The sequence below is a fragment of the Mus pahari genome, chromosome 3 (genome assembly GCF_900095145.1).
Source record: "Mus pahari chromosome 3, PAHARI_EIJ_v1.1, whole genome shotgun sequence".
In the NCBI taxonomy this organism is placed as follows: Eukaryota; Metazoa; Chordata; class Mammalia; order Rodentia; family Muridae; genus Mus; species Mus pahari.
The window spans coordinates 13,649,805-13,663,748 of NC_034592.1; the positions used below are offsets into that span (position 1 = coordinate 13,649,805).

At 54.8% G+C, this 13,944-nt stretch overlaps 1 protein-coding gene across 1 annotated transcript in view; it reads right to left on the minus strand.

Annotated features, from left to right (window-relative positions):
* Notch1 (notch receptor 1) overlaps positions 1–11,930 on the minus strand; it is a 45,817-nt gene extending 33,887 nt beyond the window's left edge. Inside the window, exons 1-2 of the mRNA XM_021194012.1 lie at positions 11,609–11,930; positions 9,986–10,064 (exon numbers count right to left, since the gene is read on the minus strand). Coding sequence (XP_021049671.1) covers positions 9,986–10,064; positions 11,609–11,669 — 140 coding nt within the window. The 5' untranslated portion in view covers positions 11,670–11,930. The remainder of the gene's footprint in view (positions 1–9,985; positions 10,065–11,608) is intronic.
* Positions 11,931–13,944: the final 2,014 nt, after the last annotated feature.

Below are 13,944 nucleotides of genomic sequence, written 5' to 3' on the forward strand. Positions count from 1 at the left end.
TTGGATGCCAGACGCTTCACCTCACTAGACCCTTACTACAGTCCTGGAGGTGGGCTAGGCCCATTTTACAGATGGGAAGACAGGCTTACCAGGCTCTGTATACACATTCCAGATTCTGTAGTGCTTAATTCCTGTCACCCACAGTGGAACAGCCTTGGTTCAGAGAACAGTCACAGGCAAGAGAGAGTAACAGAGGCTCCCTGGGGATGCGAGATGTTGTTCCCTATATCCCAAACTGCCTCATCTCTTTGGTCACCTGAACTCGGGGGAGGGGGGAGGAAAAGGCACACACAAAGGGGGAGTTTGGCTGAAACAAAACTCCTAGGAAGGGGGCAGGGTTCTTAGTGAGAGACCCAGGAACTGGGAAGCCACTGCCACCGCAAGGGAGACCTCGAAACTCTCAGCTTCACCAAATCCAAGTCCCTCCTAGCGGCCGGTCACCTGTCACCACCCCTGTGGCTATCCTTTCTAGTTGGTGGCACTGAAGATGTGCTGATGAAGCCTATGTCCAGATACCCATCGGGGCAGAGTCACGCTGGCTGCTGGGCAGACAAAGTGGCACAGATCTTGGCTGCATTCTTCCAGGGCCCCCTAGGAAACCCGCTTTCACTGAATCCTTTGAATGACTTGCTGAAGTGCAGACTGCAGCTTTGGTGGGAGGCCCCAGAGGTCACCCCACCCCTCAAAACTCAGCAGCCCCCACTCCAACCAAATGTTTTCCAACAAGGAAGAAGTCCCCTGCTTGGGAGGTCCCCATACCGTAGCAGATAGCTAGGTCCCATCCCAATAATGGTCACCAATTGTCTCACAGTGTACTGGCCATCCATGAGAATCTTCTGTTCTGCCTTAGGACACAGGAAAGATGAGAAGAGGAGAACCAGTTAAATGTACCCTGCTCTAGAAGGGGTCCAGGGAAAAGGAGGTGCTCCAGGGAGGGAGCTGTATAGGACCCAGGGTGTCCCAGGCCAGTGGGTCTAGGACAAGCTCAAAGCTTGCAGGTCCTGGCCCTTCTGCCCCTGTGGACACTGATGTCCCATGCTTGGCCTCTTTTCAAATATCACTTCACTGGCATCCTGGTGACCTCTCCACTCCTTAGCTGAGACTGAGCACAAGGAAAAGGCCACAACCCATCAGGTCTAAGCTGCCCAAGGTCAGTCAGGCACCTTCTGCAGCCTCATGGTAACACACAGGGCTCTCAAAGTGAGACCCCCAAAGACAAATGAAGCCCATATACCAGCAGTAAGGCCAGCCAGTACCTTTAGCTACAGTGGCCCCATGGGATCCTCCATTCACCCCAAGGATAAGGTCCTGTCATATGAAGAGGAAGTGTGACACTAGTTGCAGCGCCAGCTCTGGAGGAAGGAAGTATCCTTTATCTGAGCTTTGACTAGGCACAGCCTACTGGAACAGGGAGTTAGAGGGGAACAAGCCTGGCTCAGAGGCCAAGTCCAGAGTAGACTGTGAGGAAGGGGGATCCTGCCTTCGCCGTGGCCTCTGACCTGGGGCTATCCACCTGCCCCCACGCCTGTCCCAGTCCATCTCACCAGACCAGCTTAGCCCAGCTGCCGATACCACAGAGTAGGCCAGACTCTGAGCCATGAAGATAGGATGAAGTCACGGCCTGATCTGTCACATCACTGTCCCACAAACCAGTGCCCCACCTGGTTTCCACTATCAGGCCCTGTGACAGAGTTGAAGTCACCCTCGTCTGACCCTCAGAAGAGGAAGGAAAGCCCAACCTCCCAGGATCAACCTCTAGAAGCCATGATCAACCAGAGCCGAGAAGAAGCAGAACAGCAGAGGGTTGAGCACAAAGGCAGCATAGGCCCTACCCCAGCCACCGCAGGCCAGGCACATACACTGGAAGCCCCGCTCCCCTCCACCCCCAACCTCTCACTTCCAGTAACTGTGCTGCTTCCGCTCACTCAGAACTGAAACAAGAGAGGAAATGGTGGGAGGCGGAGCTGCTGCCACTCAGACCTGAGCCATCTTTCCAGCCTTTACCACCCACATTCCTCCCCATGCAGAGCAATGGCCCTGGGAGCCTGGAGAGCACAAGTCAGACCCCAGTGTGAGCCGCCTCCTCCCTTCCCGGGTCTCTCTGGGATCTGGTCTACAATAGAGAACCCTGTGCACCAAGAACTCCACCTGCAAATCTACTTTTAAAGTAAGGACATAGGCACACTGGCTCTGCTGGTAAAGTGTTCGCTGAGCAAGCACGGGGACCGAGAGCCAGTCCTCAGCACCCACTTGAACCAGGGATGGCAGCACACTTTTGTCATCGTCGTGCAGGGAGGTGGACATAGGAACCCTTGGAACGCGCTAGCCAGCCACTCTAGCTGAAGCAGTGAGCGCCAGGTTCTGTGAGCCACCCTGTTATAAAAAATAAGATGGGGTGCAAAAGAAGACACCCAGTGTTGGCCTCTACACACACACCAATATACAAGCATACAGACGTGAACACACCTACACAAACACACACAAAATACTGACTCAATAGGCAAAGCACCTGCTATGTAAGTACAAGGACCTGAGTTCAAACCTCCGGAAGGAACCCAGGTAAAACTCTGGCATGTTGGCATGTAGCCCAGCCTTCCAGAAGAGAAGACAGAAGAAGGGTCCCTGAAGCCCAGTGGTTGGCTGAATTGACAGCTTAAGGTTCAATGAGATACTCTATCACAAAAAAAACGAAGGTGGAGCATATGGAGGAAAGAAAGCCACTGTCAACCTTGCTTCCTCCCCTTCCCACGCACCTTACATGCATGTACACACACACACACACACACACACACACACACACACACACACACACACGCTTCTAGGCCGTGGGAAAACCTGCTTCAGGGAACAGGCTGCCGCCCAGCTTTCTTCCTGAACTTGATTAAACACAGATGTTTCTCTAGGAAAGTCAGTGGCTTCCATGCATCCTGCGGCTCCCTGGCCTCCCTGTGGCTGGGCTGTGATTCATACAGGGAGACCCACATGTGGTGTTAAGGCAGCAGGGTGACCCAGAGCCAAGCTATGGCCTCAGGGCCTGGGTATCATCTCAGAAGAAGGACAGTCCGTAGTCCTCCAGCTCGGGTCTAAGAACTCTCAAGAGGTGGCTAGGCACATCCACTTCTCAAAACCCTCAGCTGACTGCACAGAGCAAATTGCTCACACAAGGCTGACAGTCCACGTGACAGGACCTGCCTTCCCAGGCCTGCGCTGGAGCTTGGGTCAAGCTGGCCTCTGGCACTACCTGTGGGAGAATTTGTTCAGCAAATTAGCAGCATCAACAGATGACAAGGGGCTCATCTGCCTACTTCAGAAGGGCAGCCCTTCAAGCACTTCAGTTGCATAGAGACACCAAGCCAGGAGATAGGATAAACCAACACAAGCCCAGTGACAACTCTTATCTGCCTGTTAGGGCAAGGCTAGAACAAGCATTTAACCGGATTCCATACTTGGAGACAGTCACTCCTCCCTGTGCCTCAGCAGTGGCTATAACTCACCTGGTGAGTACCAAAGAAACTAAAGGGGGAGGGGCCGGCAGAAGGAGGAGAATTAGCCTAGCTAATTCACTCTGGAGTGCCAATGGCAGGAGCAGGCGGGAAAGTTGGGAGGCCTTCTACCCAGAGCACTTCAGTCCAGGGGGCTGCAACAAAAAGGCACAATCTAGGGGCTGGAGAGGTGACTCGGTGGTTAAGAACTCTTCTAGGGGGCCCAGGTTCAATTCCCAGCACCCACATGGCGGTTCACCACTGTCTGTAACTCCAACTCCAGAAAATCCAACACTTTCACACAGACACACACACACACACACACACACACACGCAGACAACATCAATCCTCACAAAATGAAAAGTAAAGTCCCTGGGAAAGGGGCTAATCCTAGAGTCCTGTAGATCTCAGGAACACTGAGAAAGCAGCCCCTACATACCAAGTCCATCCAACCATCCCTACGCCTTCTACTGGGGACCCCTGTGTTGGCTAGGGAGACAGTTCTGCAAGAGATATTACATCCGTCTGAGCATCAGAGGCAACTGAAGGATACTTTCTACCTCTAAGGTAAGGGCTGGGTTCTCTCATCACCCAGAGCTTGGTGCCCCTTCCAAGGAACAGCTATTCATAGACTGGCATACCTGTTCAGATCTTCTAGGCTGTGGAGGGAAAATCACAGCACAAGCCTATGGAAGACCGGGCCAAAGCTTCCCTCCCTACTGCCCCGCCGCATTTCTCCTGCTGGCTAAGGCTCCCTGCCGGTCCATGTCCTCATCCAGGCTGCCATAGATGCTGCCCTGTAGTGGGCCACACACCAAGCTGTGAAAGGCCCAGGGCACTCGGACACACGGTTCCTCAAGCTTTACTCTGTGGAGACTGAGGCTGACTCCAGCAGCCCACCCTCCCTAGTTTCTCATCTCCTTACGGCTGGGTGCCTAGGTGGGTTGGCTGCCTCGCCTGCCCTAGATCCTAGGCTCCAAAGCATACGAAGCCCTCAGCAAAAATCTTCTGCCTCCATTGTCCTGTGCGAGGTACCAAGACTCCACTAGCTCTTCCTGCAGGCGTAAAAGGCCAAGAGGCAAGATGGCCGTTGGAAGGCAAGCCAAGGATAGTTGACTATGAGTCTGCCATGGATACTGGGCACTGTAAAGGCCTTGGGCACATTATCTGTGACCAACACGAGAACACATCAGGTCCCAATCAAGGAGCCCTACATTCCCAGGGGGCAGCACAAGCCCAGAGACTACATTCTGGCCACTCGGTGCTGTCGTCAGGAGTCAGAACAGGGCTCATCCTGATGGCGCCACGAGTCGGAAATGATCCTAACAGGAGTACAGAGCTGGCACCCACCGTGGCACTGTGAGACCCTGACATCATCCCTGCTCAGTGGCTGCCAGGGAGGGGAGGGGCTGATAAGCAGCCTGCCTTTGGGCTGATTAAGGGGTCTGGAACTGGATAGGTGGGCAGGTTGTGCAATCCACACCTCTATTAAGTACACACTGCATTGTGCACTTTCCAGGGCTCAAACGGCATCGTTTACGAAGTGCGTAATCTACCACCCAAAAGCCCAATCTCCCAAATCGGTCCTCAGAAGCCTGGACTCTGGTACAGCATGGGGTCAGGCCACAGGAAAGACACCCGCTGCCCTCCCGCCCTGCAATCACTCCCTCTCCAGCAGGGTGTCCCCAGCCCCAGGCCAAAATATGTCCCAGTTTGAAGAACTGGCCCTACCACATAGATAGTCCTAGGAGCTGCTACCTCCAAGAGCAGCCACTCTTAACACCCGGAGGTTATCCCTCAGCCCAGTCTAGATATAGCAGAGAGGAGGCTCCGGTGCCCTCTCATGCTCAAGGGGTAAACTGAGACTGGAGTACTGCTCATCACAACCAGCTAGTCCATGTCTTCCAGCCAGCAGGTGCCAGGGTGTGCCCTGCCTGGGAAACAAGGGGGATCAGACACGTCCTGACCTAGTCACAACGATGCCCTGCAGCTAGCCGCTCATTAAAGCTGGTGATTCCCTCTCAGCCTCTGGGAAAGGTCTGGAAAGTTCTGGATACGCCTGCACATGAAGGTGAAAGCTGATGCAAGCTGCCCTTAGGTCCCCCACCCCCCAGCCTCTTCACCCTTAGCCTCAGTTTTTCCCACCTATAAACTGGAGATGAAACAAGCAGGGTGGGCCAGGCCCTCTGGGAAAACCCAGCCCTCTGCCACCAAGTTCGCAGGGCTGATCACAGCCCTGCTAGAGCTGTTGCCTTCATGTTTTTCAGAAAAGCAACGTGGATGTCACTCGACTACAAAGCCACATCCTCTATTTAGAGATGACACATGAAACACATCCCTCCCCACACGAGAGAGCCGAACCCCTCAGTCCAGCCTGCCTGCCCTCTGGGCCCTGTCTGACCATGATGTCTTCTACCCCACCACAGGGGCCAGGAGTGAGGGCCAAAACCATCTTCTCCAGTGGAGCTTCCATCTTTGACCCTGGGCATGAAACCTTGTGGAGACCCCTCCTCTACCACCCCGCTTCTGGGGACCCCAGTAGCCACTCTGGTTATCTGCCTCCTTCGCAGCTCCTGGAAACAGGGCTCTCCAGTCTGCTCCACCCCACCCTCTTCCTGCTGAGGTCACAGCTTGTGCTCTGTCTCTCTCCTTTAGCATTATTATTATTCCTTCAATGGAAAAACTGTTGGCTGCTGGCCAGAGGCAGGGCTGCCCACAGAGACACTCTCCTTCATGGAACACTCCGCCTCTGCTCAGGTGTTCCGGTACCTGGACGTCTCCCCACAGGTTCCATGACACGTGAAGTTGTGAGGCTGGTTTTTTAACCTGTTTTTCTAACCTCATGTCCTTGAAGGCCAGACATGGCACTGCACCGACAGGCAAGCCTGGGACAGCCTTGGCTCTCCTACTGGGTTGGATGGGACCAACCCACGATGGCGTGTGACTCAATGGAACAGTCGCAGGGCCAGGAGATGGAAGACATAGAGCATTCTGTTGGGTCCCTCCTCAGTCCACAATCACTTCCGGCCTTACCACGAGGGCAGGAAGTGATGGGTCAGGGATGTGGCTATAACCCAGACTCTGGAGGGAGGGAGGAAAGGGCATCAGCTGAAACAGTCCACAACCAAACACGGCTGAATTCTCTCCCTGTGCCTGACCCCGGCTGATCTGCTGAGAGCCCTGTCAGGCCATGGTGGGGCAGGTCTACCATGTATGTAGATGTCACAGACATGCTGGATGACAGTCCAGGTCTGGGCTCTACCTGGAGTCGATCGCAGAGCACAGTAGTTGCTTTAAAGTGTCCGAGGGACCAGTGAGATGGCTCAGAGAGGAAAGGCATGTACTACACAAGCCTGACGGCCTGATTTGGACCCCCAGACCTAGGAAAGAACTGACTTGCAGAAGATGTCCTCGGACTTCCATACATATGCCTGCTCTCAGTGCTCAGACACAGAAATTCCAAAAAAGGAAACTGAAAGAGCTGACAACTGCAGCCACGTCCCAGGCTAGAATCCTCAGACCCAGCCAGCTCGTCCCTAAACAGTAATTCGAACAGACCCACCAGATAGCACTATTGGGATGGTGAACTAATTCATCACCCAACTTATTATGGGAGAATGAAGCCCTCAAAACCAGCCCCACGAGCTCACCAGCAGAGTGTGAAAAAGACACGGGTGTTCTTCAGTGTGTACTCTTAAAGCTCTTACTCAATCCTGTGTACCACCAAGATATCAATCCTGATTCTGCCCTGACTTAAAGATGGTGACGCTAAGGTCAGATTCTCAAACACAGGGTACCCCAAGATTATCACCCACTGCCCTGAATGTCTCTGGGCGTAGTTCACCCGATTCCTAAATGCATTTAAAATGCATGTCCTCTTCACATCTGGCTTAGCTCCCAGTGAAGGTGGCCTTAGTCTCCTAACACTATTCCTGAGCTCCCTCAGTTCAGAGTCTGCAGCTCCTTATAAGCCCCTTTGATCAGTGAATTCATGTTTACCCAAGTGTAGAGGTCCCTCTGGCTTTTCAAATGACAGCCTTTTGTCGGCCTTCCCTCTCAGCACCAATTGGGCCCACAAGGAAGGAAGGCATGGCTTTGCACCCTGTGGGCAGAGAAGAGTCTTCGCAGCCGCTGTGCTTTGTGGGATATCAGAGGCCCTTTGGAGGAAAAGCCAGGCCTTTCCTCTATGATCACTGGCTAGCTAAGCCTCAGTGGCACTAGTACTTAAGTGGCACTTGGTACCAAGAGGGTTACTTTGCAATCCTGAGCCCTGAAACTCCCTGCCCCGCAGCTTTCGGGGTAGGTTCTCTGTTTTGGTAGAAGAGATGATTTAGAAAGCACCAATTCACTGTTATATGATGCCATGGTTCTCAGGCCCTTCTCAGAGTAGGCAGCACAAGAAGCGGAAAACCATTAGGATCGTGGCTAGGTGTGACAGAGGTAACATTAGGATCGTGGCTAGGTGTGACAGAGGTCTACAGGCTCCAAGCTCACCCCTTTAGGTTCCTTTGAGGAAAAAGGGAACTGCCTTTCCCCAGTCAGGAGTGGCGGATTTCTCTGTGTATGCTCTGGCAAACTCTTGGATAGGCCTCCTGAGGCCATGTGAAGAAGTAGACAACACCATGGAATGGGTGGGACCCTCAAACACCCAAGCCCACACAGTGACACTGGACCCCTCTATGGATTGGCTATAAAGAACCCCCAAACTGCACAGTGAGCCCAGACCTGTGTCTATCACCAGCCAGGCCTGGCTGTAGCCTTGGCCTCCAGCTCTGCTGACCAGAAGTGAGCATATCTCTTTCATCTCATTGGACTTACGGAGTGAGCACAATGCGGCCTCTGTGGATAGAACTCAGTGGAACTCTGAGCCAAACTGAAGCAAGTTTTCTGCCAAGGAGGAAGGGCCTTAGGATCTAGTGCAAGACAGAAGGCCTGGCACCAAGATCCTTTCAGTGGCCTGGCTTGTACTGCAAGGGATTTGCAAGCAGCTTCCCCAAATTTGGGAGGTGGGAAAGAAAGCACAGCACCTCTGTGCCTTTGGCTTGAAAGGCATCCATGCAGAAACTAAGATACAAGCTATTAGTGGGACTACAGCAAATAACATTAACGCTACCAAGTGACTGGCGGGCAGCAGACCAGGCTGTACCCCTTTCCTGGCGGGGCTAAGAAGAAACTGCCCTCAATCTCCCCAGGCTGGCAGGACCCCTCCAAGTGCTGAGCAGAAGTAAGAAACGTTTCAGCCCCGCCCTGCCAGTGAGGCAGGCAGACCTAGGAGCAGAGAGGCGGGAAGGGGGTTGTACGTTCTGGGAAGCCACGCATAATTAATCACACAGCATTAATCGCCTCCCAACAATAGCCGCTGCCCTTCTACTGAATCCCAGCTGTCGGCCTCTGAATGGAAGGAAATAAGATTTAGGGCATCAAGCGTCCGTGAGACTTCTGCAAGGGGGAGAAAGGGCCCCCCCAAAAAAAGAAAAAAAAAAAAAGGAGTGTGCATTCATTAGTGTCTGACAGAGGCACAATCGGCTTTGTCCAATAAACTGCTCACAGACCTGCTTAATTGGCTTCGGTACAGGGCGGGCCAGCCAGGGAGGTGGGGCTGCAGCCCACAGGCTGGGTACTGGAGGCAGCAGTCCCCGTTGTCAAGGGGATGAGCCATTCAGCAGTTGGAATGAGGGCGTGCCATGTAGGCTGGAGCCTTCTCTGTCTCCAGCCTCCAGGGGAGGCCTCAGCCTCCAGCACCTTGCTAGTCTCATCAGGGAGGAACTCAAGTTGAAGGGCACTAGCACCAGCAGAGACTTCCCCTGGCCGCCCTTGCGGGCAACCTGGCCAGGATCCTTCCCAGAAGGACTTCCCAACATGGAGCAGACCTTCCCATGTCATACCCATTTCACAGTTGGTGACCTGAGGACAAGGGCCCGTGGCACAGAGTCCAGAGGTCTTGTCTTAAAATAGGCACTTTTCACTGGGCAGAGGCAGGCAGATCTCTGAGTTCAAGGTCTATATAGTGATGAGGACAGCCAGAGCTACCTAGTGAGATCCTGCTACAAACAAACAAACAAACAAAACAAAAAACACCAACAAAATCAGAACACTAACAACAGCGGTCAATTTCCTGCCTAGTGCACTCCTGCTTGGAGAGAGGGATCCCAGGTGACAGGGAGTGGGGGCTCAGACTCCCGGTAAGTGCCCCAGAACAAATGCTCATCATCAAAAACAACTGTTTCTCAAGCATTTTCACTAAGAATTAGGGCACCAAGAATTCCCAGGAGCCTGAGGGCCCACGAAGGAGTGTGCCAACCTCCAGGGGCCAGAGTAGCTCCACACGCGGCATAATTGCTGGTGATTAAGTAATTGCCAGACTTTGTCCAATAAAAGTCAGCACGTGACTGCACTCAGCCTCGGGGCTGTCTTCCGAAGACAATAGCCCAGTGTTCTGTCCCCAGAAGGCAGGGGCTCTGCTCTGACAAAAGCAACAGGTCCCCTCAGGGGCGGTACTCACACACAGGCTTCAGTGCCGTTGGCCACTTCGCACCTCCCTCCATTCAGGCAGGTCCCACTTGGCTGGGAGCATCTCAAGCCTGGGGAAAGGTCAGAAGACAGAGGTCAGTCTTGGTGCTGGGCACCTAACTCCTTATGGTCCTGACGGTGGACGGAGATTTAAAGCCATGGTGCCTATGCACTAGAGTTACTGGCAGTCCGGAGGTGGGGGCAGGGCGGGGGACGGCTTACGAATCAATGTTCTGCTCACAGTATTGGAGTCAAAAACTAGTGGAGAAGGGATAGGCTGGCTAGGTGGCAGGTGTACCGCCCCACTCACAGTGAGGCGAAGTGGACGGCAACAGAAAGACTTAGGAAATTCTCCCAAACTTCTAACCACTCAACCAAAGTGGGAGGGGATTAAGAAGCCCAGCAAAGCCCCCGACCAGCCTCCACCCTTGCCTCAGTTCAAACACAAGATACGAGGGGACCGCAGGAGGGAGGGGGTGGCCACACTCAGCTCCCCGGATCGTGGGAAAAAGCGACAGCTGCGGAGCCCGCCACCCCGCCCTCCAACAAAGCGCCGGCCCGGGAATCAGAGCGGCCCATTGTCGTGCCAGGGCCGCCTCCTGGGGCAGCGGGGCCGCACCCGGAGACCTGCCCCGCCTCCTCCGACACCCAATACCTGTTCGCAGGCATCTCCAGGGGCAGCCCCCGCCGCACCCACGGGGGGGGGTCTTAGAAACCTCACTTAGAAGGAATTCCGCCCTGTTCTCGGGAAGGGGCTATTAATCAAGCCCCTCCCACGCCATCTTAAGGAACTCCAGAAATTAAGCTCCGATGTGGGGCTGAGTTCGAGCGTCACATAAAACCCCACTTTTAAGAAAAGGGGAGGCAGTTCTCTCCTATTACTGGGAGAAGAGTGCAGTTGGTTACTACGACAGGAGTCCCCGGTTCTGTGAAGCCGGCAGGGAAATAAGGGCTCCCCTCTCTGGCTCCCGTTCCAATCAGCACAGGATTTTCAAACTTCCGAAATGAGTGAGTCCCACGCCCACCCTAGGCAGCAAGCCACCTGCACATCGACCCTCTTCGAAAGTTTGATTCCGACTAGGGGACAGCGATCCCAAAACCCCATACTAGGAGTCCAGGGCACATCGTCTCCACCCCGCTCTAAGTAAGCAACGTGAGCATAACGCCCCTGACCTCACACTGCACCCCAACATCCGCCCCAGCACGGGCCGGAGGCAAAGAAGAATGAAAATAAATGGTCCCAAGAAGCAACAGGAAACCAAAACCGATTCGATTCAAATCGAAAAGTAGAGGCGCAAGCAGCATGTCCGCCCCCGCGGCGAGCCCCAAGACGTCTACCCAAGTGCGAGCCAGGGTTGGGCCTCCGGGGCCCCGGGGCCCCCCAGAGCCCCATACCAAACTTCCAGCATCTTTGGACGCTATGAGAAAAGTGGGTACCCTTGGAAGGAAAAGGGTCCTCTTCACACGCCAGGACACCAGGTCCCACGGTCCCGTCCACCCGCTCTGACTCCCAACTCTGGCAGCTGGTCCCTTACTCCTATCTACCCAAAGTGTGCGCAGGGCGCAGCAGAAGTTTCCGAAGGGCGTCCGAAGTTGCGGGCTCGCGGGAGCCTACCTTTTGCGGCGAGCGCGGGCAGCAGCGTTAGGCAGAGCAAGGGCGTCAGGAGCCGCGGCATGCCTGCTCGCCAGCTGCCCGCAGCCCGGGCGGCGGCCTCTTGGGGTGGCCGGCGGGGATCGGACGTTCACGCACACCACCGGCGGTCCCGCAGGCGTCCACCCGCTGCTGCCCTCTTTCCTGGCGGGTGGGCGGCGCTGGGCTCTCAGCGGCGCTGGGCCCTACAAGGCACCCGGGCTCGCTCCTTCACTGCTCTCGCACCCGCGCCCAGCGCCCGCGCCCTACGCCCCACGCCCCTGCGCTCCCTCCCGCGGCAGAGGCAACAGTGAGGCTCTGGGCCGGCGGACGCTCCGCCCCTATGGGGGCCCGCCCCTGACCCGCCCCATCCCAGCGGGCTCCGCCTATGGATCCTGCGAACCCTTACCCCCTTGTGGACCCTGTTCCTCCCAGCACTTTGGTGGGTTCTGCGCCTGCCCGGGCTAGGGAGCGCGTCCCGAGCCAGGGTCTTCTGGTTCGCAAGACAAGGAAGAATGGAGGGGTGTAGGGAATGGGCATCTAGGAACTACTTCTTGTTCGAAAGTTTACAGAGACCAAAAGTTTGAGCTGGGGCTGCGGAAGGATCAGGCTTTGTGTGTAGCGGCCCTCGGCGACGTTTGGTCAGAATTTGCATTTCAATAGTAGAGGAGGTACGGGTCTTGTGGGAAAGACAAGCTGCACCGGGAACCAGCTCCATCCTGGAATTAGGTCTGGGGCTGTGGGCAGGAGCAGCTGAAGTCAAGTTGGGGGGGGAATACTGGGGCAGGAGTTTAAATGTGGCGCCCTGGCAGCGTTGCGTGTGTCCTGTCCCTGGGGCTCCACTCCTGGGAGCTGTTTGGTCTCGGCTATAGGCATCAGGAGGATTGAGGCCAGGCACTCTTAGCCATGACTTCCGGAACGCTTGACCTTAAACGATGATGGCGTCGCGCCCGCAGCCTCTGTAGAAGGGAGCTCGGGGCTCCCCAAGGGAACTCCCCAAGGACTAGTGCCTTTCTGGACAGATTGCACTCTCGATTCCCAGCAGGAACCCGAGTCTAGACGTTCCACGGTCACCCTTCTCACTGGTCCCTGGCTCTGTCCGGTCACCCTTCTCACTGGTCCCTGGCTCTGTCCGTCTTAGGTGGCCCGGGAAAGTGCAGAGTTCCAGAACAATGACTGCTAGGATCAACACAGCCTCTCATGTTTTATCTCCACCTTGATGTTTGGACATCCTGGGCTCAGCCGCTTAGCACTGGGCGTCCAAGATGCCTTCCTTATCCCTTTGCAGTTAAAGTTCAATGGAATCTGGAACGAACAACACCTCCCCATCCTAAAACACGGAGGTGAGTTCAACACGGAATAAGGGCCCCAGCTTATATTGTCCTAGGAACCTCCCGTCTCCCTTGACACACCTGTTCCTGAAAGGCACTAAAGGGCCAGTGCCAACAACTGTCCAGCCCCCATCTCCTGCTCCTCTCAGAAACTGGCCTCAAGCCTAGGGGTTAGCAGCATGGGGTCAGTACCCGAGAGAAAAAGCGCCCAATGCTACAGAAATATTTATATAAGAGATCTGCAGCTCCAGAAAGCAGTTCCATAGAAGTGCCTCTTCTGGGATGGGTCCTGAAGGCCTCTAGCTGCTTGGGTATGTGGCAACTATATTCCAGCTTTGCCAGCAGCCAGCCTGACGTGGATACAAAGAAGGCCTCATCCTTCTGGAGTCTGGAGGCATGCACTGACCTGGCGACATCTGCCTACCTGCCATCCTGTCTGTCCATGGGTGTCTGTATCTCTTCCACTGTCTTTGTCCAGCAATGAGTATGGCTGCACAGCAGACCAGCTGAACACAAACACTTGCTGGCCCTTTTTATAAGTAGAGGCCAAGCACATAGGCAGAACTTAGCTGTGGAACCCTGGGACAGCTGAGCCAGAAAAATGGCCTGGGTGGGGGCAGGGCTCAAGTTGTTGGCAAGAGGGTATGAAGCTGTTTCACACAGTAGCCAGGAGATGTTGGTCCTTCTAGTCCTGTGTCTACCAGGAAAAGGGCTTGGGTTAAAACAACCAGACAAACAACAACAACAGCAGCAGCAACAACAACAACAGCAACACACACACACACACACATACACCCCAAATCCAAAGCCTGACCAGCCACAAGAGAGGCCTTCCAAAGACCCAGTGGAAGCAAGGAAGAGGTTGCCTAGTAAGGCCACCTCAGTGGGAAGTCACTCAGCCTCAGATGTTCTGTTGCTGATAGACCTGGAACATTGTAACCACCTGCATCATGAATGCGGACCAGCATGGCCTGGTTGTCCTGGAGGGAG